The 27,434-nt window shown below is 42.6% G+C and overlaps 1 protein-coding gene across 1 annotated transcript; it reads right to left on the reverse strand.

Moving 5' to 3' along the window:
• Nucleotides 1-750: 750 nt before the first annotated feature.
• Nucleotides 751-27,434, reverse strand: LOC148533757 (cytochrome P450 2B4-like). Its single transcript, XM_088467244.1, has 10 exons — nt 27,382-27,434; nt 26,366-26,562; nt 23,959-24,121; nt 22,334-22,483; nt 14,059-14,219; nt 6,913-7,089; nt 5,389-5,530; nt 5,060-5,244; nt 2,934-3,075; nt 751-1,017 (listed from the first exon to the last, which is right to left on the reverse strand). The coding sequence occupies exons 2-10, from the start codon at nt 26,546-26,548 to the stop codon at nt 839-841; spliced, it is 1,482 nt and encodes a 493-aa protein (XP_088323370.1). The 5' UTR covers nt 26,549-26,562; nt 27,382-27,434; the 3' UTR covers nt 751-838.

The following is a 27,434-nucleotide window of genomic DNA, read 5'->3' on the forward strand; positions in this document are numbered from 1 at the left end:
GATGCATCGCCAGCCTACGTAGCCGAAGGTGTCTTTACACACAGCTGCACTCGCAGTGCTTGCCGTTGGGTCAGGTCAACCACAAGTGGTGCGTATGAGTCTGATGTAAGCCGATGGTACCGATTATTCAGTGGACTTCCTATATATGACGGATGTGACTAAGGAAAAGTGGGCGTCTTCTTTCTTACCGCTATCGCACGGCAAAACATAGTGGGTGTGCTAATGTTTAGCTAGCGATTGGAGGATTAGCATACTTTCACTACGGATGGCTGTGTGCGTACTTTGCCTTGTGAACGGACCTGAATCAGGCTCTAAGCGCACTACACTTTGATATTTTGACTACATTTGGTGATGGTTTGCTACACTCGGTTTTGTTGCCCACTTCATGGATGCTAGGCTTATCGCTCTTGTGACGTGGCTTGATTTTGCTCACACATTGGGAATGGCACCACTAGTTTATCTGCAACTGGGTGTTTACATGGAATTTGAGGTAAGATGTTTTATTCTTCTTATTATCTATGATGAAAGTTTTTAAATAAAACTGAAACATTGGGATGACATCTTTTAAAAAAAAAAATTCTCGAATTTTTCTTTATTATTGTAGAGTTTCTTTTTAACTTGGTGAATAATGAACATATTGGTCATTTAATTTTTTTAAAAACTATTTTTTTTATTGCACAGTTTAAAAATGTGTACAGTATACAGACAATTAAACAAAAAATAAATTTATTCTACAAAGTACATAATGAAAATATTTACATGCTGAGTTTTTGATTCAATTCACAACAATTATGACCTACAGTATTTTTATAAAAAAATAATGTGGCTGAAAACATGACTAGCTCCGAGGTATGGCGCAGATTTCATGAGGCATCGGTGCATTAGTAAAGCCTGGTGCAGGCGTAAGGTCCAGTGGTGCTCCAGGTGGAGCTTGGAATGTGAAGTTCTGCAGAAGAGTCGTGAAGAACACAAACAGCTCCGTTTTGGCCAGGTTCTCTCCGGCACAGCTTCTTTTTCCTAGTTGATACATAAATAAGAAACAGTTCTTGAGCAAATGAAAAAAGCAGCATTACATACAGTTTCAATAGAATATTAGTCAATATTGCAGAATATTTTGTAACAAATCAGTTTATTTATTTTAGTTACATTTGGGGCAGTTCAGATGAATCAACTTCTTTTGTTCAAACGTCTTCTGGTTTTTTCCCCAGTTGACTAGAGGTGAGGGGTGAGCATGTGAGAGGCACAGTTTCTGCCACAGTGGAACTGATTCAGAATGTACGTAAACCCGATGATTGGTGTACAAATATTTGAAGATGTCTCTGCAGACCTAGGCCCTGATTCAGAGCCGGACGCTCTGACCAGAGCGCTTGCTCTGAATCAGGGCCCACCTCCATAATTATGGAGCGTCCTCCTGGACGCTCGTATAGCTGTGGGTCACCACCCACAGCATATACGAGCGTGCAGGTTGATGGTCGCGAAGGTCTTGACCATCGCGACCATCGCCACTGCGAGCCGAAGCCTGCGGTTGAGTTTTTCAACCGCAAGGCCAGGAGTGATTTTGGCTCTATCAGAGCCAAAATCACTCCCACTGACATCACTAGTGATGTCAGTGGGGCCGGCTTCTGACGGTAGGCATTCCCTTGGGAACGCCCCATCTGGGAGGCACGCCCCCGTCACGCCCACCAAAGGGGGCATGCTGTCAATCAACATCGACAGCACGCCCCCTTTGATCAGACACAACGAACGAAGGAAAGTCCTTCGCTCGTCGCGTCTCGCGCATGCGCGCGACGGAACTCCCTCCGTCGTGCGCATGCGCAGTACAGACCATCGACCCACTTGCGAGCGGACAGCCGCTCGCGAGTGGGTCTGAATCAGGCCCCTACTGTGATGCATGCTCAGAGCAACTCAGATGCATGTGCAGAATAAATAACATTGGTACAGCATGTGACTCAGGGCCTGATTCAGACCCGTACGCTAAGCCGCAGACACACGCTATGGGTGATTGTCGCATGTCTGCGCATGCGTCAAAATCCGTATGCGCGAACCGGTCATTGCGTCCGGGAATCATTCGCTCGTAGCACACAGACTGGACGCTATTTTGAGTGACAGCGCCGTTGTAACAGGGAAAGGTGCTTGTGAACGGGGGAGTGGTGCTGCAAACGCAGGCGTGTCTGGGCATCTAAACGGAGTTTTATGGGTGTGCATAATTAGCATGGAAGCGTCATTGAACACGTCACCTGGTTGTATTTCATCCTGCATTGATCGCAGTGCTTGCGGTGGAGTAGGGTCTACCTCAAGCGCTGCGTGCAGCTCCGATGGCTCTCGATGTTACTGATTAATCAAAAACTTCCTGGAGATACGTGTTTTAAGAAAGAAAAGTGGGCGTCTTTATGCCGGCATGCGTTTGCTCTGTCGTCGCTCTCTAAGACATAGAGAGCGTCCTTACACCAGACAGTGCGATCGTGGAATTTGCATACCCGGCCCCTTCTTACTGCGTGAGCGCGCAGCTTAGCGTCCGGGTCTGAATTAGCTCCTCAGGTCCCTAATGTTATAGATTTATATAGCATTTATTTGGTAAATGATAAAATGACTATACAAAAGTACGGTTGAACCTGCTAGATTGCTATTAATACAGTCAGTACTCTGCCCTGTTGAACACTGACTGGGGGTGGCGCAGACATTGTGGGGAGTAGGACTTTATAATAATGTGTAGGGGGCATCATCTCAATTTTTCCTGCAAGTTCCAAATAGATTTCCAGTGATGCCCCCGGGTACATTCAAACAATTTGTTGATCTGTAGAGAAATTGTATAATACCGTATACTGATTTTAGAATTCTAGTATACTGTAAGATTATTCCAGACTTCAGATAAAATGTCATTATTACTGATCTTTCACAAGTGGTTGCATCTGAAAGAAATGAATGAATGTTACCTATTGAGAATGGTATGAAGGCCTCATTCTTCTTGAAGTCTCCCTTTGGGTCAAGAAAATGTTCTGGGTAAAACTGTTCCGGTTTCTCAAAGTAGGCTTTATCTCTCAGCACAGAGGATAGTATTGGGATAACGATGGTTCCCTGGGGTGTAAAAACAGATCCAAATTAGTAATAATTCATGCTTAAATTGAATAATGCAAACTAAGTGATGTATAAATTATACCCTTTTTACACTGACATGAACGCACATCAACCTGGGATTTTTGTCAGTGTAAACGATTCAACCCGGGTCCAGTGACCCTGGGATCCAACACGGCTAGCTTGCAGAGCTGGGCACGGGTTACTCTCGTGTCACCCTGCAGTGTAAAGGCGCGACGCGGGTCATGATGACCTGCCGCATGCTGCCTGATTGGTGGGCTTCAGTGGCGCTTGACTATTACATAATTTCCAAACGTCCACTGGAATGCCGGAAGACCAGTGTCACTGCAGACCCGGGTCCGGTATGAACGGCGTCGATCCAAGGATAACCTGGGTTGGCGCCACAGTATTAAAGGGGTCAGACCCAGGACTTTGGTATAAAAGGGTATAACTGTAAAGCAGAGGTTCCCAAACTCAGTGCTCAAGGCATCCTAACAGTCCAGGCTTTATGGATGTCCAAGGCTGAGCACAGATGGTTAAATCAAATTGATTGAGGTACTAATTAAGTCACCTGTGCCAAAGCATGGTTATCCTTAAAACTTGGACCGTTAGGGTGCCTTGAAGACGGAGTTTGGGAACCTCTGCTATAAAGTATAATTTTATAATACACAATAATATAATTAAAATAGTGCACTGAAACTGAACTTTCTAATGAATGAGTTGTCACAACAGAACACACAGATTCTAACCGTTCTCTTCATGCTACAGCTGCAATTAATATTCTGCAATCTTATGTACTGTACCAAGTGCTTCTACTAAGCTCATTGTGGTTGTGCCATCTTTACCATTTATTTCATATCATGATTTGTAATTCTTTATGTATCATGATTCCCCCAATATATAGCACTGTGTAATATATCAGTGTTTTATAATAATATTATTATTATTATTATTATTATTACAATAAACAGGGATTTCACAGAAAATACATTAAGGGGAGACGTAGTGTATGAAGCCTCGGAGAGAGAGAAAGTGGGGAGGTGGTCCAACGCAACAAATTAACTTCTAACTGTCATTTATCTGGCACAGTCTATGAAATAACAGTTAGAGGGTGATTGGTTGCTTTGGGCGGGAAGCAGTCGGGAAGCCAACGGACGCAATCCCGACTGCCAGCTTCCTGACTGTCTAATTCTGGAAAGGATTAAATGACAGTCGTCGAGATACCGACACCTATCATTTTACCTATGCCCGGAGACCGACGCCGGGCTTACCGATCGGAGGTAAGCCGTGCGCTGGGCGAGGACAGCTGCGGGGTTGGAGGGTTAGGTTAGAGGCTCCTGGGGGGGACTTAGGGTTAGGCACCCCCTGGAAGGGTTAGGTTTAGGCTAGGGGAAAGGGGGGTTGGGCTTAGGCACTTTGGGGGGAGGTTAGGGTTAGGCACCCCAAAGGGAGCGTTTGGGTTAGGGGTGTTAGGTTAGTTTATACTTACCTGTAGCACAGTTGGGATCTTCACCTCTGCCGGGCTTCCTCTGTTGGGATTTGAACCGCCAGCGATGCGGCCAGCGGTAAATCATACCGATCCCCTTTGGGCAACTTCTCCCCTTTCTCTCTCTCCAAGGCTTGATACATCTCTACTATGGAATATTATAAACATACAAAAATGCCATCTCTTTCTTATCTTCCAGCATTCACCTGAAGGTCACGCAGATGGCCGATGTTCAAGCAGATGATCCAATGAGAATCTGGCAGGATGCGTCTACACAAAACGCCTCCTGCGGCATTAGGATATTAACATACAGTCTCGTGCATAGATGCAGCGGCTGAGTGATTAGCCTACATAACTGAATCAGGCCCTTTATCAGGTGGGAGAGGTGACAATCCTGGGGCTCTGCCCCCATCAGGGCAGTGCCTGGAATTTCTTGGAAGTAAGTCATTAATACACAGTAAGGAAAAAACAAAGTAGTAGAAGGTAAGAGCCTCCACCCACCTTTGGAATAAAATACCCTCTGAACGTGACGTCTCCAGTAGTTGCATGTAGCACATTACTCGGGACGATATCACCAAACCGCTGAATCTCATGAATGACGGCGTCTGTGTACGGCAATTGCTTCCTGTGCTCTAACTGAGGCTGAGCTGATCCGATCACTCGCTCAATTTCATTTTGCACTCTCTCTGTCAGGGAGAGGAGTAATCTCATAAGAACAATGACACCACAGCAGGGTCATTCAGTGACAGCTACAGCACATCAGATTATATGACACAGCCAGCTTTGAAGCCGAAATAACATTTGCGTCATTTTTCATACTCATTTCTTACTTTGGACATCGGGGTATTTCATCATTAGCAGGAGGCCCCATCTCAGAGTAGTTGAGGTGGTCTCCATACCAGCAGCAAACAGATTGTTGACCAGTGTGACTAGGTTGTTGTTGTGGTAATACAAAGTAGATTCTGGCTTTCCCTGCATAATATAAATGGAAATTAATTTTAACCAAACAATATTTTGGATATTCATGATGTCCAGGAATAATAAAATAAAATAAAAAATTCTGCCTTATCGTTGTGTATCAGTCATTTATGATGTGGTCAAAGCATGGAGTCTAATCACCATGGTTGCCCCAGTTCTTTTATGTGTGGTAGTTTAAGTTTACTAGTAGCTAAAGCAAACAATAGGATACTGGAAGTAGAACCTATTAAGTAACTAATGACAGATAAATACACCAGGCCAACAAGGTGTAAGAAACAGAATGGTGATATAATATAAAAGAGTCACAAATTTGTGCTAAATGGCAGTAGATTAGTAATGGTCATCACAATGCTTATAGTTATGGCAGGTGGCATGAAATCATAAAAGTACTGTAAACTGGCAAAGGGTCATGACAGGTGGCATAAAATCATAAACAAATCTACTGAGGTTAGGGCAGGTGTCAGACAAGAAAAAAAATAGTAAGAAGCCAAAACAGATGGAAATCAGAATTGGAAAAATAAGCATAGTCTGTAACAATCAGAATAACAGGAACCAACACACAGGCCAGAAGAAAATACGCTATCACTAGTGGATGAGTATGTGCTTCTACTGTAACTGCTTTACAAACCCACCTGGGACCAATCACAATAGGAAACCCCTAGCAGCACAATAAATAAATGTCCTTCCCGCGGTACACCAGGAATTGATTGAAGGTGTCAAAGCAACCAATGCAATACAGAAGGTCCTCAATGGTATACAGTAGGTGCAGCTGTATCCATTTGTTAATCCCAGAGTATGGCATTACCTTTAACACCCACCTCTATACATTTCTTATGACAAGTTTTCATTGTGTAAATTGCTACTTATTACCCAGGATCTTTTGTTGGGACTACAGTATGGACCTAATGCAGAGATGTCTGAATTTAATTCTGAGATCTCTGATGTTTGTGGAACTGCACAGTGTGGCTGTAGACATTAGATGAGTAACAGTCTGCAGCCATTTGGGGGTGGGGGGTGGCGACGTGGAACGTTCTACAAATGGGGGCATGTCAGACCCATTTTATAGGCATGTGGAGGCCAGAGGCTGCAGTTTCCGACGCAGCTTCACTTGCCCCGGCAGTGTGAAAACATCGGCCACACTAAGTAACCTCGGGGTTACAACGATGACCAACATTCACACAGATGATCCAAAGCTGCATCCCCAGATGCAGCAGCTAATCACAGAAGCCGGCAGTGGGAGTCTATGACTGCAGACACCCCCTGCTGCTTTTACATATTATCGCACAGCAGCTGCCTCCCAATAAGCCATTTATGACACTATTATTGGGGGCGGGGCCAGGGGCGTGGCCACGCAATAAATATATTGCATATGGTACCTCTTGTTGCTTTGCAAGGAATGAGTCAATAAGATTTCTCTGATCATTTATGTCCAGCTCTTCCTTCTGTTTTGTAAATTTCGCTTTAATAAATTCCTCCAATTCATCGTTGTTTTCAACTATTTTTCTGTGCGCCCCGGGAAGCCAGCCAATGAGTGAGGGATAACTGTTGTACAACTTGAAATAGAAATAAAAATAAATGATCATTTTAATCATACCATATTACATGAAATACTTGTATGAAATTGTCATGTAAAAAATGAGCTTACAGTAGGTTTAGAAAAATGAATTGAAAGAGAAACTAAACACAAACCTGGTTAGCAGTTTTTCAGCACTGAGGGGGAGGTGTATCAAACCTTCCAGTGGAGAAGTTGCCCATAGCAACCAATCAGTGCCTACAGATGTGTCCTCATTCACCTATCTCCTATACACTATATGGCACAAGATGCCCGGCGTGACTGAGACGAGTGTAGCGTGCCGTCTTTTTCTTTAAATGTTGCTTCTCATTCACATTGCAGACGCAGCAAAATACAGCTCACAGGGCCTGGTCCAGCATAGATCGCAATTGCAACCGCGTATGCAGATTGGCCGATGGTGCGTACTGCGGATGCATATGTATTGCGCTGCGTTTGTGCTGTGATTGCACTGCGGTCACGCGCGCATACAGCAATCCATCGCAGAGTGAGTGACAGGATGTGAGCGTTTGGGGGTGGTGACGGGGGAGTGGTTGGAAAAACGCCGGCGTGCCTGTCCAATTGAACGCCGTTGCATTGGCGTGCATAAATTGGCATACGCAGCTTGTGTACTCACTGCGTGCGACGAGCTGCGATTGTAATTGCGATTTGAGCTGAATCAGGATCACAGTGCACTAGGGATGCTGGGCTGCCAACTTTAACTTCATATGAATCAGTTTTATACTTATACAAAGTCGCCGGTGAGCTACAGACGTTGGCGAGAGACAAAGCCGCGATGCTGTGTCGCAGCACTTCGTATACAGATTCAGACTCAGTCGTACACCGATGTACGAGTGTCGCGTATCAAAGTTGATCAGTGCAATCTAGCAAAGTAGTTTTGTCTCTCCCAGTTGTTTTATTTATGCAAATTAGATGCGAGAAAGACGCTCCATTTGGATGAGTTATCCAGAACCTGACCCGCCGAGAGTAGCTGTTTGGCGCGGCTGAAGCCGCTATGTATGAGGACACATCTGCAGCTATCAGTCCTATTTAGAAGGTTTGATACAACTCCCCCTTTAAAATTTGAGAGAAATAATATGTTATTGAGAACAATTTTTGTCTATTGATTACGTTTTTTCTAAAGAATTTCTGCATTATGTTTTAAACAAGGAACGGTGCATGGGAATGGATCTGGTGAAAATCTGCGTACTTCGCATGTGCCGTAGATAGCGCTCGCCAACTGTGCATGTGCTGGATGGATGGAGATTATAAGGGGTATATTAACTAAAGGTTGATTTTGATTGATTTAAAATCAATAAACATTGATATTGTGTTTCTGGGGCTATATCAGACATTTAATAAAACTTTAATAACCAAATCAAAAATTGTCTGTTAGTAAATATGTGATTTAGCCCCAGAAACACAACATCGATGCTGATTGATTTTAAATTGATCAAAATCGACCTTACACCCTAAATGCAAATCACTCTTTCCATGAGCTGGGTGTTTCTGGGCATTAAATGGGTGTCAGCCAGGTGGACGCATGGAACTGACTGTCATAGGAGTGTCGAGTGTCAATGTGCGGGACGGTGATTCCACAAGCCGATGCATGAATAATAACCATAGACAGGGAGATACTCACATTAGCATATGGTAGCAAGCAGGCTGCTGCAGCCATACGTACAAGCATCCCTATAGCTGCCGTGGCTGTGATTCAGTACCTATCTGTTTGCTTGGTTTCATGCAGCCATATTCAGAGCATACTTGCACCAGCCCTTTGCTTGATACAAAAGATACATCCACAAAATGGGAGATTTCCAGGTATGCACAATACAGTATACTCCAATTCCATTGACACAGTCTCACTGAACTTATCCTGTGTACAAACTAGAACAACGCATCACTCAGCAGACCGGTCCGCCATCCGAGCGGCCAATGTGGTAAGCTATTCACCTGTCAGCTGCTCGATATGTCTGGGCTGACATGACAACTGGATGGGCATTTAAATTTGCCTGCCCAGTGGTGATGTCAGGTTTGGCGGTCCCTGCAGCAAGTATATGGGCAGTAAATGAGTCACAGATGCACCCCTCGATATATATCTTTCAGTTTGGCTGTGCTGGAGGGCCAACCTGATATGTCTTTGAATGACACACCCGCCGATGCACTCGCGATATATCGTTCATCCATCGAACAAACAATAGATCAACAAATGTGTTCCCAGCATTAGCCTATGTGAGGGTGAATCATTTCAGCTCAGTTATGCATCTTTACCCACAGATGTGACTAAAATGTTTGCAACTCTACATTGCCCAAGCTTGGTCCTGGAGAATGCACAGTGTGATAACTGCGCAAACGGACTTGTGTTCAGCTATACAGCTGCCCCAAATTATTTCATAAAATATCTCCATTGATAATAAGATGCAGTTTATTGCTATTAACTTTTCTGCTGTAACCACAATATCCCTTTTATGTTTAGCCTATATGAGCTCAAAATGTTAGCACTCTTCTATTGTAAATAACTGAGTATATACAGAATAACTACTGTTACAAAGTTGCAACAATGTTGCTTCACTCTGCAAATATTTAACATTATTGTAGCAGAAATACAGATGACTTTAAGTGCTGTTTTTCCTTATAAAGCAAATCTTTTACATTATTATATAATGGGTTTAATTTCTGTCCCCACAGTTGTGCACTAGAGGGGAGATCTCAGAGTTCATAGTGATTAATGCAGAGACACAGGGAAATTGAGGGAGGGAGGTGAACCCAGCACGGTGGGTCGGATTGATATTGTCAGAAAAGATTTGAGGCAGGAGGGAGGTGGGGCTGGCAGGGACATTGCAGGCTTGTGGGTGGGCTGTGGGTAGAGGAGGTGGACAGGTGGAGCCATCATCAGAATGAAGACTGGAAAAATAGAAGGATATGGGAAGAATGAAGGAGAGGGAGGAAGGAATGGGAACAAGATTCAGAGAAGACGGGGGGACTGCGGGGAAGAATAGTGGGAGACTGAATGAATAGGGTGAATAATAAGTGGCGATGGGAGAAATAAGGGGATACAGGAGGAATAGGGGAAAGAGGGGAGACAGGATGGATGTAGGGAGTAGGGAGAAATAGTGACAAAAATAGCTGGAGACAGGAGGAAGAGGGTGTTGAATAGGGAGAGATGGGAGGAATAGGGAGAAGAATAGGGAGAGACTGGATGAGTTCAGGGGGGCAATAGGAATAGGGGGAGATGGGAGGAACAGTGACAAGAATAGGAGGAGACAGGAGGAACAGAGGGAAGTATAAGGGGCGATTGGAGGAATAGAGGATATGAGAGGAATATGTATGTAACCCAGGTTATGGGTTAGAGAAATATACTGAATTAATAAGAATGTATATATGGGTGTACATTTCATATATTTACACATGAGGGAATTTAACTAGTTAAAATTGGTAAAAGTACTGTATGTTGTATATATTAGTAAACATGTATGTGTTGCTACAAATATGTAAAAGAAAAACAAATATGTAAACCATGTATATGATTTAATTCATGTATAATAGGTATATGTGATTCATGTATTTATATATGGGTTGATGTGGTACTTTTATCTGTGGTGAGGATGTGCTCCAGTGTGTGGGATGTACATGCACTGTGGTGGAAGGGGGTGGAGTGATACCGCTGGGAGTAAGTTGGTTCCTGTCAGAGAAAGAGAGTCCGGTTTTCAGGAGACAGAGAACAGCTCTCAGCACAGCTGACAGGAGAGTCTGCAGATCTCTCCCTCAAGTGTCACCCCCCTGTGTCCTGAGCAGTTTCGGGCGCAGGGGGGTGGCGTCAGAGAGAGAGCAGGGAAGCTGGAGGGAGAAGTGGTACTCACCCTGCCCTGCCCAGAGAGGTGTTTGTGGTGGCCAGCGGCTGTGTGGTAGCGGAGGTGGGAACTGATGGTGATAAGAGGTGATAAGCTGACACTGAAGGCGGAGTGGTGGGACATCTTCACTGCTAAGAGGCAGCGCTCCAGGAGAGGGGGCGCCCCTGCAGTTTAGGAGGCGAGCTGGCAGCAGTTGAAGTCAGCAGCAGCTGAGATGAGTCAGTCAGCTGAGGGGGCTCAGCTGTAATAGGAGACAATGCAGCACCTAAGGGGCCAGACTATTCAGCCAACCGGGAGGAGACCGCTGCATTTAGCAATATTCAAGGGTCTGTCTGCTGAGCAGAGCCCAGATAGCAGAAGTCCCCACTACTATAGGAGGTGGTGAGCAAGCACCTAGCACCAACAGCAGACATAGGAGATATATAATTCACTTACTGTATATATGCTCACTATAGCTGTCAGCTAGATAGGAGAACAGGCAGTGAGTGATAGGAGAGCAGGCGGTGATAGAACAGGCAGTGAGTGATAAGAGAACAGGCGGTGAGTGACAGGAGAGCAGGCGGTGAGAGATAGGAGAGCAGGCAGTGAGTGACAGGAGAGCAGGCAGTGAGTGACAGGAGAGCAGGCAGTGAGTGATAGGAGAGCAGGCAGTGAGTGACAGGAGAGCAGGCAGTGAGTGATAAGAGAACAGGCGGTGAGTGACAGGAGAACAGGCAGTGAGTGACAGGAGAGCAGGCAGTGAGTGATAGGAGAGCAGGCAGTGAGTGACAGGAGAGCAGGCAGTGAGTGATAGGAGAGCAGGCAGTGAGTGACAGGAGAGCAGGCAGTGAGTGACAGGAGAGCAGACAGTGAGTGATAGGAGAGCAGGCAGTGATAGAACAGGCAGTGAGTGATAGGAAAGCAGGCAGTGAGTGATAAGAGAACAGGCGGTGAGTGATAGGAGAGCAGGCAGTGAGTGATAGGAGAGCAGGCAGTGAGTGATAGGAGAACCGGCAGTGAGTGATAGGAGAGCAGGCAGTGAGTGACAGGAGAGCAGGCAGTGATAGAACAGGCAGTGAGTGATAGGAGAGCAGGCAGTGAGTGATAGGAGAACAGGCAGTGAGTGATAGGAGAGCAGGCAGTGAGTGATAGGAGAGCAGGCAGTGAGTGATAGGAGAGCAGACAGTGAGTGATAGGAGAGCAGGCAGTGAGTGATAGGAGAACAGGCAGTGAGTGATAGGAGAGCAGGCAGTGAGTGATAGGAGAGCAGGCAGTGAGTGATAGGAGAACAGGCAGTGAGTGATAGGAGAGCAGACAGTGAGTGATAGGAGAGCAGGCAGTGAGTGATAGGAGAACAGGCAGTGAGTGATAGGAGAGCAGGCAGTGAGTGATAGGAGAGCAGGCAGTGAGTGATAGGAGAACAGGCAGTGAGTGATAGGAGAACCGGCAGTGAGTGATTGGAACACAATATTACACTCAGCACTTCCAAGAAATCTTCAGCATGATAGGAGAGATGGGGAGCATATTTGGAGTATTAATTTTGCCAGAGGATTACATATACTGTACTGAAATATATCCTCCCCTCTCTCAGGTATCATCTATATAACAGCTTTATGTGAGGTAATTCAGTGACGGGCCTTCAGGTATTCTGTCATTGGGAAAACTGCTAATTCCAGGGGTTACAACCATTCAACTTTAAACTTTGCAGCAGCTCCAACTAGAAATACAAGTGTTGCCAATTACAGGATATACACTTTTGTTGGGATAAATAAGTAAATTACTACAGTTGCAGATAGAGTATAGAGGATGTCAGAGCAACAGGTCAGCGCATAAGTTTACTCTATGGCTACTTCCTCTGTTGCCTGTATGAAACGTCATTATTACTCTATGGCTACTTCCTCTGTTGCCTGTATGAAACGTCATTATTACTCTATGGCTACTTCCTCTGTTGCCTGTATGAAACGTCATTATTACTCTATGGCTACTTCCTCTGTTGCCTGTATGAAACATCATTATTACTCTATGGCTACTTCCTCTGCTGCCTGTATGAAACGTCATTATTACTCTATGGCTACTTCCTCTGCTGCCTGTATGAAACATCATTATTACTCTATGGCTACTTCCTCTGCTGCCTGTATGAAACGTCATTATTACTCTATGGCTACTTCCTCTGCTGCCTTTATGAAATGTCATTATTACTCTGATCCAACTACTTTACTGTATGAGACTATTAACACAAGTGGAAATGGATAACTGTATATGACTGTGATATTCGCTGTAAGATTCTAGATTCCTGCATAGTTTCTATTTACGGATCAAAAATATCTCTATATAGATTATTCTGATGTGGTATAAATGTATTGTTCAGATAAAATGTATTAATATATAAACGTATAACTGTGTATTTCAAAGTTAAGGTATATAGCAAACATTTGTTATTGCCTAGGTATTACTTATTCATATAAAGATATATGAATTATAATCTAAGTGTGTTACTTAGCTGGAGGAGCACCGAGAGTTATTGGTGAACGCCTAACCTAAGAGGGACAGGATTTGAACAGGACTACTATTATAATTTATTTACTGGATTATCTACCACAAATTACTTATTTCCTATTAACATTTGGGTTTTCCCACGTAGGCCCAGACTGACCACTAATACTTGGGTGGAGGCACTGATAATAGGATGTACACCACTTAGAGGAATGTTAAGGGTGGGTACATTAGATAACAAGGGCGTTAGTAACCTAGTGACCATAGAGAGGGTAAAAGGGGGGTTACATGTAGAAGAAAGTAGGAATAGTGACTAAAATAGTAGGATATTTGAGGTAGAGGGGGAGGAATAGGGATAGAATAGAGGGAGACTGGATAAGTTTAGGAGGGCAATAAGAATAAGGGGAGATAGGGGGAACAGTGAGAAGAATAGGAGGAGACAGGAGGAATAGAGGGAAGAATAAGGGGTGATGGTAGGTATAGATGGAGAGATAGGAAGGTGGGTGAAGAGAGAAGAAAAAAACATGCGCATTAGCTAGCACCCTGGCACATGCCAGGTCCAAAATATTAGTCTTTTAATACCTGAAGGAATATGAACATAAGAAAAATAAATTAGACATCTTTAAAATCCATCTGATGAGGACACTTACCCTGACCATAGAGCTTTCCAGGAGCTTCACGTTTTCATTAACTAATCTCATGAGCCTCAGTATGGTCGGATCATCGTACTCAAATCTATGCCCGAGTAGTATGGACACAATTATATTGGCTACAGCAGCGTTAATGATGGGCAAATTATTAAAGGGTTTTCCTGATGATAAAACACAGACAGATTTTTAAATTCAAAATGAGCATTACACTATAACTAGTGAGAGAAAACGTCAGAATGCATGTATGAGAATGCAATGTGTAGTGTGTCATGATAATATACATGATAATATACAGTATGAGTGTTGTGAATTAATCAACTAGTCATGAAAGATATTATAAACAACCCCCCTAAGTGGGGTTAAGACTGTCATGTGTGGTTGTTTTAGGGGAAGTTTCTAGGGCACACCTAGTAGTGGCTGATTGGGGGGGGGGGTCAGTTGAATGTAATTAACTGTTGCTGCTTCTGAGTAATGGCGAACACTCACCTCAGTGCACACAGCCTGGAGTTTGAATTGTCCTTGAAGGTACTTTCCTTACTGTCCAGTTTTAGCTACTGTTCCAATATTTTTAGAAGTTTGCTATTTTTTTGGTAGGATGTATTTGATCATTCTACCACTTTATATCAATAGCACTGTGTGATGCTAGTCTACAGTAGTGATATTCAGCTCTTAGGGGGGAATTGAATTAAGCATGCCGTTTACCCCTTAGCTAATTGAATGCGCTGCCCAATTCAATTAGTTGCAGGAACCCCATGCATTAACTCTGCGTCGGGCGCAGCTGGCCTGACAGGCGCCACAAAGGCTGTTCTCGCTCACCTCTCCGCCGCAAGGGGGCGCAGGAGCCAGCCCCTCCTAGAACCTTTCCATCTCTAGGTGCTGTTTGAAACCCCTCTAATCAGTTTTCCCGCCGCCTGCATGGAGTGCAGTAGTGACCTTCCTAGCCTCTCAGGCTCATTGCGCCCAAACTTGTCCGACATTTGAAGGTACGTATTTCTTTTTATTTTCTCACAATTTTGTGTATTTTGCTAATTATATGAATGAAAATTACAAAGGTTGTGGGTATTTTGCGGAAATATGTAGGTTTGTCCAGGGTGACCTCTTAGGCACACTGCGCCTCTTAAAATTTAGTATTTTTTGTTTTACTTGCTTTAAGGTTAATAAATTTGATTTTGTGAACCAGATTTCCATATATTCTCTCTTTGTACATCCTAATGAAGGTCACTGATCACTTTAAGAACGTTAGAATTGCGTTAATTAGGTGTTAATGACAATTTTATAACTGGCGCCTACCGCACCTGGGAGTCCCAGTGGTGCGCCTGATGCAGGGTTAAGTCCCAGAGGGTGGATTTTCCCACGTAGTCACAGGAACTGCAAGGAAATATTTTAATGCAAGGGGAAAACCATAGATTCTAGCACTTTGCATGGAATGGGTTAGCATGCATTCATTTGTGGTTTACTGTGTAGAGAAAATGCTGTTTAATTAAATAGCTCCAGAAGTTAAATCCAGAGCTATTTACTGTGCAGCAAATCCATTGCCTACTGTAATTGAATTCCCCCTTAATGCTCTTAAGTCTGTAGCTCTACAGGTATCATAAAGTTTCATATGAATATGTTAATGTTTTAGGGGCTAGTGAAAAAGGGACACAAAATGAGTTTAATTAAATCTAAGAAACAGAGCACATTAAAATAGAGTATTTTTGCCCATTTTCCAAGCTCATGATTTGTTCTGGTTGACAACAGAAGCATATATATGTGGTTTTGCCAAGTACTCATCATATACATTGAAAGTAGAGATGTGCAGGATCGGATCGGTTCGGATTTTCTCAGCAAGTTTTTCCCGCCAAATTTTAAGCCTCAGAAAGAGGCAAAACATCATGAAAGATGATGTTTTGCCTCTTTCTGAGATCCAAAATTTGGCGAGAAAATCTGAACCGATCCAAGCCTGCACATCTCTAATTGAAAGTACATCTCACTGTTTATAACCCATGTTTATAACCATTTACTTTAAAGGTACCAAATTAATTTCATGTTAGGGTTCATTTAAATTTAAAAAATCCTCTTTAACACAGAATAAACTAAAAAATTAGTTACTTACACAAGCACTCAAAGGATTATCTAATGTATGTTGTATGTTGAACGACAAAGAAAGTGTTCTCAAGTTGGAAGTAAGACAGCAGTATAAAATGATTAGCTTTGTAAGATACAGTACAGTCCAAAATAGAGGCAGACTACTATCAGACTTGAGTTTACTGTATAAACTGAGGTCAAGGCAGGCAGCAACAAAGATAACTTGTAGCAATCAAAAGGTTAGAGAAGCCAATCATGACTAACCTTCCCCTCAAATTGAGCTGAGATGCAATGGAACACCTGAATCTGGTCTACCACTGTTCCTACAGTAGTCCCAGGCTCCGTCCACACCCCTGACAGGCTTGGCATTCCAAAAACTTTTTTGTAGCCTTAGACACAAAATAAAGACCTTTTTTCCAATCTTCGGTTCATGTATATTTGGGGCTATTGCAAGTTATCTTCATTTTAATTGTAAGGAGTTGCTTTATTCCTAACTATGGACATCTTCACCACACTGAATAAATCAGTACACCTCCACCTGCTACTGGAATTTTTTTTTGTAAGTCCTTTACTTGATTTATCGGGACAAATAACATTTTTGTAATCACTAGTCTGTCAGTTTCTTGGTTTATATTATTATCCTTTCTATTTTCTATCTTAGAGACACAGGGGGGAATTAAATTAGGCACAGGGTTTACCACGCAGATTCAATTAGCTGTGGGAACCCTGAGTGCTAAGCACCACAGGGTGGATTTTTCATTGCAACCTCAGGAGCTGCAAGGAAACAAAATCTGTGCTAAAATACAGACTCTGCATTTAACGCATACCGTAGGAAAACCCGATAGATTCCACAGAATCCATGGGTTAGCACACGTTAACCCTGAGTTTACTGCGTGGGGAAAATGCCAAATAATTGAATAGTACCGGGTGTGAAACCCGGAGCTTTCTCCACATGGCAAATCTTGCACCTTATTGAATTCCCCTCACAGATTTGAACTCACTGTAGGTGGGGTCTATATAGCTGTTTAATGGGGTAAAATCTCTGAAAACTGTTGTTTTCTGAGGTTTTGCTTTCTGAAGTTTACACAATACATAGGGTTCACCAAATGTAAGTGTTCAAAATGTCTGCAACAGATATCTGAGATATCTGTTGTGAAACCGCTGCACAGCAAGCCCCATAATATTATGGATTCTTTGTGGCTGCGATATGCCCATTTGCAGTAAAGCTGGCCATACACTAGACCAACTTTTATCCAACCATCCAACTAGTTTGCTGGTTGAAATGAAAAGCTGATAATGTATGGGAGCAAATGATAATCTGGAATTTGCTCCCAAATGCCGGAAAGCAGATGAAAATAGTCATTCAGACAAGTTGGTTAAATGTTTAAACAACAGTTTTTGTCCATTTTCTGGGATTTGGGAGCAAATTGCTGATTGTCTTTTGCTTCCATACATTACTAGATTTTCATTCTAACCAGCCAACTAGGGTGTTTGCACATTACACTAACTTCACACGTGTGGGCATTTAGCCAAAACTACAGCCAATTCCGGGCTGTGTATATGGATGGGGCAGGCTATTATTAGTTACAGACTCTGCACCATGCAGAAATTTTCTATCAAGAGAGGTGGTGTGTGGGTGAAGCTTTATATATATATAGATATATATATAGAGAGAGAGAGAGAGAGAGAGAGACAGAGAGAGAGAGAGAAAGCAGGAAGGTGGAACTCAGAGACTTGTTAACAGGTGAAAATCATGAAGTGGTTTATTGCAGATAGATCATCGACATTTCTGGGAAACACGCCCCTTCGTCAAGATATCCTGATGAAGGGGCGTTTTGCCCCAAAACGTTGATGATCTATCTGCAATAAACCACTGCATAATTTTCACCTGTTAACAAGTCTCAGAGTTCCACCTTCCTGCTTTCTCTATATGGTGGGGATGTTGTGCCCTAATAGGAAGGCACCGGAGCTGACGTTGATTCATATATTCACTGTGTGAGTTACGGTTCTCTGCTACACACACACACACACATATATATATATATATAAAATCTCCATAGACAAAAAACCTTACGGTTTTACATATCCCATTAAGGCTTCTTAGACATGATCTGAAATTTCACAAAACCTACTGAATTTGTGCCACTCAAACTAAATAAAGCAATGAAATTATGATCATTACAGCTGATGCCTTAATGGACGTGTTCCTTGCTCAATACAGATATGGTATGCCATCACACCCTGTAGTTAACTGCAGATTCAGAACTCTCGCAGAATGAGATTGCTGTCACTCACAAAATGGTGGAGCTGCTAATTCACAGAATTGTGTGCTCATTGGAATACACACATGCAGTGTATGCAACTGAGGTTTGAGCAGTTATGTGGCTCCCACAACCCACTCAGTGCTCACAATTTTCCCATTTGTTCACCACAACAATCTCACTGGCTTCCAACATCCTTCTCACTCCATACATTTATCTAATTTAGAATACACGTTAAGCTCCCTTACTTTTAAAACTATCATACTCTGTCTCTACATGTACACTTTCTACCCCTATATGGCTCTATGCTGCTATATATTCCCCAATCCCTACTGCTGTGTGGTCTCACAACTGTGCTAGTCTGTGTTCCCTCATCTGCACCAATTTGTTTTTCCCCAGCCGCACAGCCTTGCATCAGAGCCTTCTCCACAGCCACGTTGCTCTCTTTGCCTTATCTGTGGCACTCTTTCTTCCTTCATCTGCACTACTCTGGTCCCCCCAACTGTGCAAATCTGTCTCCCCACCCATTGGCACCACTCTCTCTTCCTCCCTATCCACACCAATCTGTCTTCCCCAATCCCTACTGCTGTGTGGTCTCCAAACTGTGCTAGTGCCGGACCCGGGGGAGGTAGCAGCAGACTGATGCAGGCATGGATCTGAACAATCCGTGATACCTGTATTTAAATAAACACAGAAACAGGGACAGGTCAGTGAGACCTGTCTGTGCTTCTGTTTAATTAAAAAAAACCCTCTGTGAAAAAAAATGGTGTGGCCCATTCCCCAAAAACAACAACCAGCACGAGCTTTGGAAAGCCAGTACTGATTGTGCTAAATACAGGGGACAAATGACATAGGGGTCCCCCGTATGTAGCACAACCAGCACCAGGCTTTACAGAACCAGTCCTGGTTTCCAAAATACAGGCACATAAGTGCCCCCATATTTAACACAACCAGCACTGGGCTCTGAGCCGGCCCTGGTTCTGGAAATACAGAGGGAAAAAATGCACAGGGTCCCCCTGTATTTTCCAGAACCAGCACTGGACTCTATTTAGCAGGGGGGTGATGCCACAGCCAAGGGAGCCCTTTCACCAGGTCCCCCAGCCAAAGCATCACCCCTGACCGCTTGTCAGCCCAGGCTGGGGATCCCCCCTCATTAAAGGGTTCCCCCTCTCCAGGGCACCCCAGGCCCAGGCTGATAGCCCAAGGCTATCCCCAGCACCCCTGGGTGGTGGGTGCTGGGTTGATTGTGTTGTGTGGTGCAAGTAAAGTTAAAATACTACATTTCACAGCATGCCTCCCCCACATGCTGGTACTTGGAGAACCACAAGTATCAGCATGCGGGGCATTATAAGCCTGCTGGTACCTGTAGTTGTTTTTACGCAGGTTTTTTTGTTAAATTAAACACAGAAGCACAGATGGATTTCACTGACCCGTCCCTGCTTCGGTGTTTGTTTTTTTTAAACACATATGCAGGTATTATGGATATTCCAGATCCTATCCTGCATCTGTGTGCCGCTACCTCCTCCAGGTCCTAACGCCTGCTACACTGCCGCCCGCTACCATTCCCAGATCCCAGCCGCAGCTAATGCCCACTAACCCCTACCCCTTCTCCCCCGCATCCCGGCCGCAGCAAACGCTGGCTACCTTCGCCCGGGACCCAGCCCCCACTACCGCCCATAAAAGACAGCCATCTTGCTGCACCCAAGTGAAGCCACAGTGAATACACTTGCTGAAGGCTCCTACTGTGGCTGCGCAAAGAATTTAATCTTCCTATCTCTATAATGGTGGGTTTGTGAGGTAATAGTTTAAAAACTGTAACTTTCTCAATTACCTGAACCCCAAAAGGCCCTATTCTGGAACAATAGCTACCTAATAAAACAAACCCCAAGTCTAAATTCGCCCCCTACCCTGAGTTATGCCTTCCCAAAACTCCCCCATACAGAACAGCAGAAAAGTTGTCCTAACTGTGAATATCAGAAAAATTTAACAGTTGGAGCTTTAGATTACTCCCAAATCCTCATTTTTTATGTTTTTGCCCTGAAATTTGGCACGCAGCACCAAGCTACAATAGCTTTTGAGGTGTAGCCCCTTAAACACCCTACCCCCCCTTCGGAATTCTCTATGGAGATTTCCGTTTTTTTCTATTCAGCCATAATATGATGTATTATTGTATCACTATATATTGGTGTATTGTGCAACATTGTATTTGTTGTTAATTGTTACAGCTGAGCTGCGGGGAACAGGCTGATGATGTCACTATTGTGCATCCCCGGCGGCACCCAGCGGACCAGCTGGACACATGTTGAAAGGTTTATAAGGTGTGTAGATGTATTTGATTTTTGTATGTCCTGATGATGAGATATTAAAATCTAGAAACGTTGATTCCATTTCTGCCAGCATCATGGTATGATTTCTGAGTGCCGCCTTCTGTATGTTATATTTGGATCCTGGAGTGGATACCTAGGAAGGCACCAGCTTGGATGTATTTGAGGTTATGGGAGTGCTGCCTGTTCGGTGAAAAAAAAAAAAATTATATATATATATATATATATTCACTGAACAGGCAGCACTCCCGTAATATTCACCGAACAGGCAGCACTCCCATAACCTCAAATACATCCAAGCTGGTGCTTTCCTAGGTATCCACTCCAGGATATATACAGTGCATCCGGAAAGTATTCGCAACGCGTCACTTTTTCCACATTTTGTTGTTACAGCCTTATTCCAAAGTGGAATAAATTAATTTTTGTCCTCAAAATTCTACACACAATACCCCATAATGACAATGTGTAAAAAGTTTTTTTGCAATTTTTGCAAATTTAATAACGAAAACCCCCGAAGAAATCACATGTACATAAGTAATCACAACCTTTACTCAATACTATGTTGATGCACCTTTGGCAGCAATTACAGCCTCAAGTCTTTTTGAATATGATGCCACAAGCTTGGCACACCTATCTTTGGGCAGTTTTGCCCATTCCTCTTTTCCTCACCTCTCAAGATTCATCAGGTTGGATGGGATGTCGGTGCACAGCCATTTTCAGATCTCTCCAGAGATGTTCAATTGGATTCAAGTCTGGGCTCTGGCTGGGCCACTCAAGGACAATCACAGAGTTGTCCTGAAGCCACTCCTTTGATATCTTGGCTGTGTGCTTAGGGTCGTTGTCCTGCTGAAAGATGAACCGTCACCCCAGTCTGAGGTCAAGAGCGCTCTGGAGCAGGTTTTCATCCAGGATGTCTCTGTACATTGCTGCATTCACCTTCCCCTCTATCATGACTAGTCTCCCAGTTCTGGCCACTGAAAAACTATCAGGTTCTTGGTCACCTCCCTGACTAGGGCCCTTCTTCCCCGATCACTCAGTTAAGACGGATGGCCAACTCTAGGAAGAGTCCTGGTGGTTCCGAACTTCTTCCATTTACAGATGATGGAGGCCACTGTGCTCATTGGGACCTTCGAAGCAGTAGATAATTTTTTTGTACCCTTCCCCAGATTTGTGCCTCGAGACAATCCTGTCTCGGAGGTCTACAGACAATTCCTTGGACTTCATGCTTGGTTTGTGCTCTGATATGCACTGTCAAGTGTGGGACCTTATATAGACAGGTGTATGCCTTTCAAAATCATGTCCAATCAACTGAATTTACCACAGGTGGACTCCAATTAAGCTGTAGGAACTTCTCAAGGATGATGCCATGAATACTTATGTACATGTGATTTGCAAAAATCGCAAAAAAACTTTTACACGTTGTCATTATGGGGTATTGTGTGTTGAATTTTGAGGCCAAAAATAAATTTATTCCATTTTGGAATTAGTCTGTAACATAACAAAATGTGGAAAAAGTAACACGTTGTAAATACTTTCCGGATGCACTGTATATAGTAACAATATGTTAACAGTGTTATCTGTGTTATTATGACAATTACTGTGAATAAAAGAGCAAACACTCACCTTCATAAGATCTGAATGTCTGCATTAAACATTCACATTCATCGTTAATCTTGCTCTCTATGCTTTTCTTCCCCATTCCGTAATCTCGCATTGTTGAAAGAGTAAATCGTCTCATCACTTTCCAGTTCTCACCATGAGCAAAGATAACACCTGAATAGAGTGATTACAGTTACTGCATTGCACTTTTGTATATCCATTTATTATGGGAGATATTTATGGTGGTCAAACAACTAAATACCTCAATCTCCCCCATCCACTCACCAGCCAAGAGGTCCTAGTCCATAATCCCCTTTCTCATGCTCCAGTCACCTGAATATGTGATGGGGCAGCGACAGGAAGCTTCCCAGAAAATAGGGGCATGCCTGCTCTGTTTTCTGGGCTTGCCGAAGCGAGTTGCTTCCTAGGACACAGCTTCACTGGCCCCGACAGTGTGATTTAACAGGACACCCTGAGTAACCTGAGGGTCACCCAGATGTCTGATGTTGATGCAGTTTGATCCAATGCTGCATCTTCAGATACAGCAGTGTATCACAGAAGCCAGCAGCAGAGGGTGTGTTTTTACTTAAGATGCCTCCTGCGGCTTTTGCATAATTTTGCACAGCCATTGCGTACACCGTCCAACAGCTTAACCCTCCTGTCTCACAGCCTAACCCTAACCCTCCCGTCACAGCCTAACCCTCCTGTCTCACAGCCTAACCCTAACCTTCCCGTCACAGCCTAACCCTCCTGTCTCACAGCCTAACCCTAACCCTCCCGTCACAGCCTAACCCTCCTGTCTCACAGCCTAACCCTAACCTTCCCGTCACAGCCTAACCCTAACCTTCCCGTCACAGCCTAACCCTAACCTTCCCGTCACAGCCTAACCCTCCTGTCTCACAGCCTAACCCTCCCCCCTAGTGCCAAACCCCAACCTTCCCCCAAATCCTAACCCTAATACTTACTGTACCTCCGCAATCTGTCGGTAGTCTGACAGTCAGGATGCCGCTGTCGGTATGGTGACCGTCGGCGTACAGACTGTTGGGATCCTGACTATATCCCTTTATTACATATATGTAACTTTTTTTTTTCAGTGGTATCTGTGAGGTAACATGATTAGGGACTGAAATATTTAATTAATTGAAAAGAACTTATTTCACTTGAATGAATTTTTTTATATGTAATATACGTACAGTGATTGTTGTTTTCTAATGATTTTTAATAGAGATGTCCGCAGAACCCTGTGCTTTGTTTTTGTTTCTAAATTAATAGTGTTTTGCTTTTTCGGTTTTGTCTTTTTTTGCAAAAAATTTTATTTTATAGAAGCAGCTAAAATCATGTATCTTGGACCGGTTTTGGTTCCTATAGTATTATTAACATCAATAACATTAATTTCCAGTCAATTTTGACCACCGGAAATCATAAAGGAAAGGCTTAAGTGCCATTCAAAATACACAAGATTTTCCGGTTTTTATATCCGCGTTGGTGAGAGACCCGAGTCAGGTCTCTGTTCTATACGGAAATACAAACGTGATCTGAGCCAGCATTCGGTTCGACTAGGAACCCCAGAGTTCAGGTGTGTTCAGTTTTCAGCAAAACCCAACAGCTCATCTCTAATTTGTACCTCTAAAGAGTCAGACAGCAGTTACCTTGTCTCCTAAAAATGTCATCGAACACTGGTGTATCAGGTCTTTCAGAAAACTCCTCAGCCTGGTTGATTAGAGCATCTTTTACAGCATCATAGCCGCACAGTACGACCATCTTTTGTGATCCCAACTGGGCGCTGTATACTGGGCCGTACTTCTTTGATAACTGTAAAAAACAGTGAAAGAACAGAATCAACAGACCATTAAAAAGAACAAATTTTAACCCTTTTAAGCTATGATGTTGGACATGTACTAAACCTTGGAGAGAGATAAAGTACTAACCAATCAGCTCCTAACTGTCACTTTATAGGCTGTGTTTGAAAAATGACAGGAGCTGATTGGTTGGTACTTTATCTCTCTCCAAGGATTAGTACATCTCCCCCTGGCTCCTATTACCCATAAGCAGCCCACAAATGTTGATAACTAGTCCATCTAGCATATCAGCTCTATGTTGTTCTTGCCTAGCATAATTTCTACCCTGGCATGCCAGCGGGTACTTCCCAGATAGATGGGGGCAGTGAACACAAGTATCAGTGAGTCTGGGCAGTATAGTTGGGCTGAATGAATGGGGCAGATGTACTAAGCTCCTAACTGTCATTTTTCAAACACAGCCTGTGACATGATAGTTAGGAGCTGAGTGGCTGGCAGTATATAACTCTCTTTTCAGAGTTTATTACATATGCGCAAAATAGCACTGAGTGAAACTCATTAATCTCCCTCCCTATTTAAAAATTGTTGTTAATATTTTAATATCATATTCATGAATTAATTTTCACTAGTATGCAAAGTAATCTTCCTTGAGGCATGTTGTTTATTTTGATAGTAATGTTTGATGTTTGAGAACACATTGTTCATTACAAAAAATGCACACATTGGCTTCTGCGCTTATGTTATATGGTAAAACACGTTAATTGCGTTTGTGAAAAGAGATGCGTCCAATTCACAATCTGTCCCATAATGCGCAATGAACCACATGAATAAATCAGCAATTAGCCTGTATTTGTCTACTTCAACTTAGATAATGATAGTTGGGGGTAAATTGACTGAAGCTTCTAAAAATGAAAAGTGGGGATGTTGCCCATATCAACCAATCAGATTTCTCTATGGCAGTCTAGAAAATGATAAACAGAATCTGATTGGTTGCTATGAACAACACTCCCACTTTTCATATATAGTAGCTTTAGTAAATCTGCCCATTGGTATCTAATTGGTATATTTTAGAATAAATAGCCTACATATAATGTAATTAAATGAGTCTTACATTTGCCAAACAATGGACATATCCTGTATTTTAAAGATTTTCAATGATAATTTTTTTTATGGTAGAGTATCAGCACTAATAGATAGTCTAGTGTGTCAGATCTTCCTAATCATTGGGAGATCTGAGTAACACTAACAGGGGTATTCAATATGGGAGCGAAAACATCGTTTTTGCGTTAATATCGGAGGTATGACGTCATTATCGGAGGTTTTACTTTTACACCGTATTCAATTTCAAAGACTTATCGCAGTTTTGAAAAGTCTTTGATAAAAAACGGGGATAACTTTTCACCATTGAATAGGTGTCGAAAAAAAATTGGGGTTTAGGGGTGCAGGCTTAAAAAAAATAGCCTGCACCCCTGGGAATGACATTTAAAAAAGAACTGTGTCAAAAAAAAAAATAGGGACACCCCAAAAAATGTATTTAAAAATTGGGGTGAAAAAAAAGAATGGGAAAAAATTGATTAACCATAGGGAAATAGGTTCAGGGCTATTCTGCAAGTATGCGGCAGGTGTTTTCTAGAATAGATTTAAAGCGGCAGGTGCACAATTGCAGAATTTTTAAAAACTTACTTTAGGGACTTAAAAATATGCTAGTACCCATTTTCATGTACCCCAAATTTGATGGGACCACTTAAAAAAACGAAAAAAATAACCTAAGTGCTCTTCTGCAACACTTCTTCAATGTCGGAAAAAAACCACCTGCTGCGGCTATTTAAACCCCGTCTTTCATTTGCAGGCTAAAACGGGGGTACCCATAGTGATCCCCCATGTTTTTACAACTTTAGGGGGGTCCTACAATTTTTTAAAGTAAAAATTCGTAACTTTACGCAAATCCAACTTCGGAAGGATCCCGTTTTCGTTAATTTTATATTGAATACGGGGATAAGCGGGCGTGCGCCCGATACTTTAACGCAGGTAAAAACTCTGATATGAAACGTTAACTTCGACAGTGAAGTTAACGTTTCATATTGAATACCCCTCATAGAGTTATTTGCAGAGATGTGGGGGACAAGACCCTACTAAATATAATAAGTGGTGGAGGTCCCCCCCAAATGTCCTATTAATGGAGAGGGAAAGAATTTTGCAAAGTTTTTAAATAAAGTGGAATATCTTCTAAATGATTTTGTGGTATTTAGTACATTATTACCTCTATAAATGAATTATGAGGTTTTGTACTGTTGATCATGTGCATATTCCCAATGATGGGTAGAGGTGTTGGTCCAGGAGGGAAATTCTTGTGCTTGTATTGTTTCCGATTGTTAAAAACATTGACCAAATATAGGATGACAACAACAGACAGAAGAATTGAAACCGGGTCTATGGCAATCATGTTTTCTGTAAATCCTAGAAAGGGAAGACAAAATATAGGTCTTTCATAAGGAAAATAAATTGTTATCCAAATACAGTACAAACCATGGTCCATGAAGAACTGTCTACTGTTCCATGGTGGTTTTGGCAACCAAAGGGACCTGCAGGATTGCCCCATGTGAGTGGAACTACACAAGAATGCAGCTCGTTTATGTACCTTTTTTTTGCCGTGTTTAGGATGTAGCCTTACACAAGTTTAATTGTGTGTCTGTCTGTCCCATATGTGCGTCTGTGTGCATCCTCTCTGTGTGTAACATAGCCATCATTCTAAATGCTTTTTACCACTATTTAGTAAAATGCATTAATTGCTATATTTTATACATACAATATAGAAAGTATATGACTTTATATTTTGATTTTTAATAAAAAGTATTTAAAAATGGCAATAATCAGCTTTAAAATGAATTTAATCGTGTCAAAATCATTACGTCAGGAGCTACTGTATATAGTTATATAAAATTCCTCGATTAAGTCAAACGTTCACTGGATGATAAATCATATCACATTTATATAGCTGTAGACTGAATGATAACACAGATGCACTGTTTGCTACATTACACTTTATGATTACCAAATTTGTGTTATATTGATAGAAATCAGACAGAAATACGGATTATTAGGCATGACATACGGACAGGATTCCACTAGAGAGACATATTTGAAGAACATAGCTGTAGCAAGCAAACAGGCATTAGGTAAGTTAGTATATTAAAGCTAAATAATATAATTGTTTTACAATAATAATTTTGAAATGCCTTACAATTACAGTCAATATTATATTTAGAGAAGTCTTACGATTTGGTTTCTTTCTGTGAGTCCTACAGTATGCAGCACACAGAGTGTTACTG

The sequence above is a fragment of the Taudactylus pleione genome, unplaced genomic scaffold, assembly GCF_031769625.1.
Source record: "Taudactylus pleione unplaced genomic scaffold, aTauple2 ptg000070l, whole genome shotgun sequence".
Taxonomy (NCBI): Eukaryota; Metazoa; Chordata; class Amphibia; order Anura; family Myobatrachidae; genus Taudactylus; species Taudactylus pleione.

Bases quoted from the DNA above. Each gene is read 5' to 3' on its own strand.
- LOC148533757 (XM_088467244.1), bottom strand. From the start codon at position 26,548: ATGATTGCCATAGACCCGGTTTCAATTCTTCTGTCTGTTGTTGTCATC. The intron at 14,220-22,333 runs GTGAGTGTTTGC...TTTTATCATCAG, and splicing joins GACATTCAGATCTTATGAAG to GAAAACCCTTTAATAATTTG. The intron at 3,076-5,059 runs GTGGGTGGAGGC...TTTACACCCCAG, and splicing joins GAGGGTATTTTATTCCAAAG to GGAACCATCGTTATCCCAAT.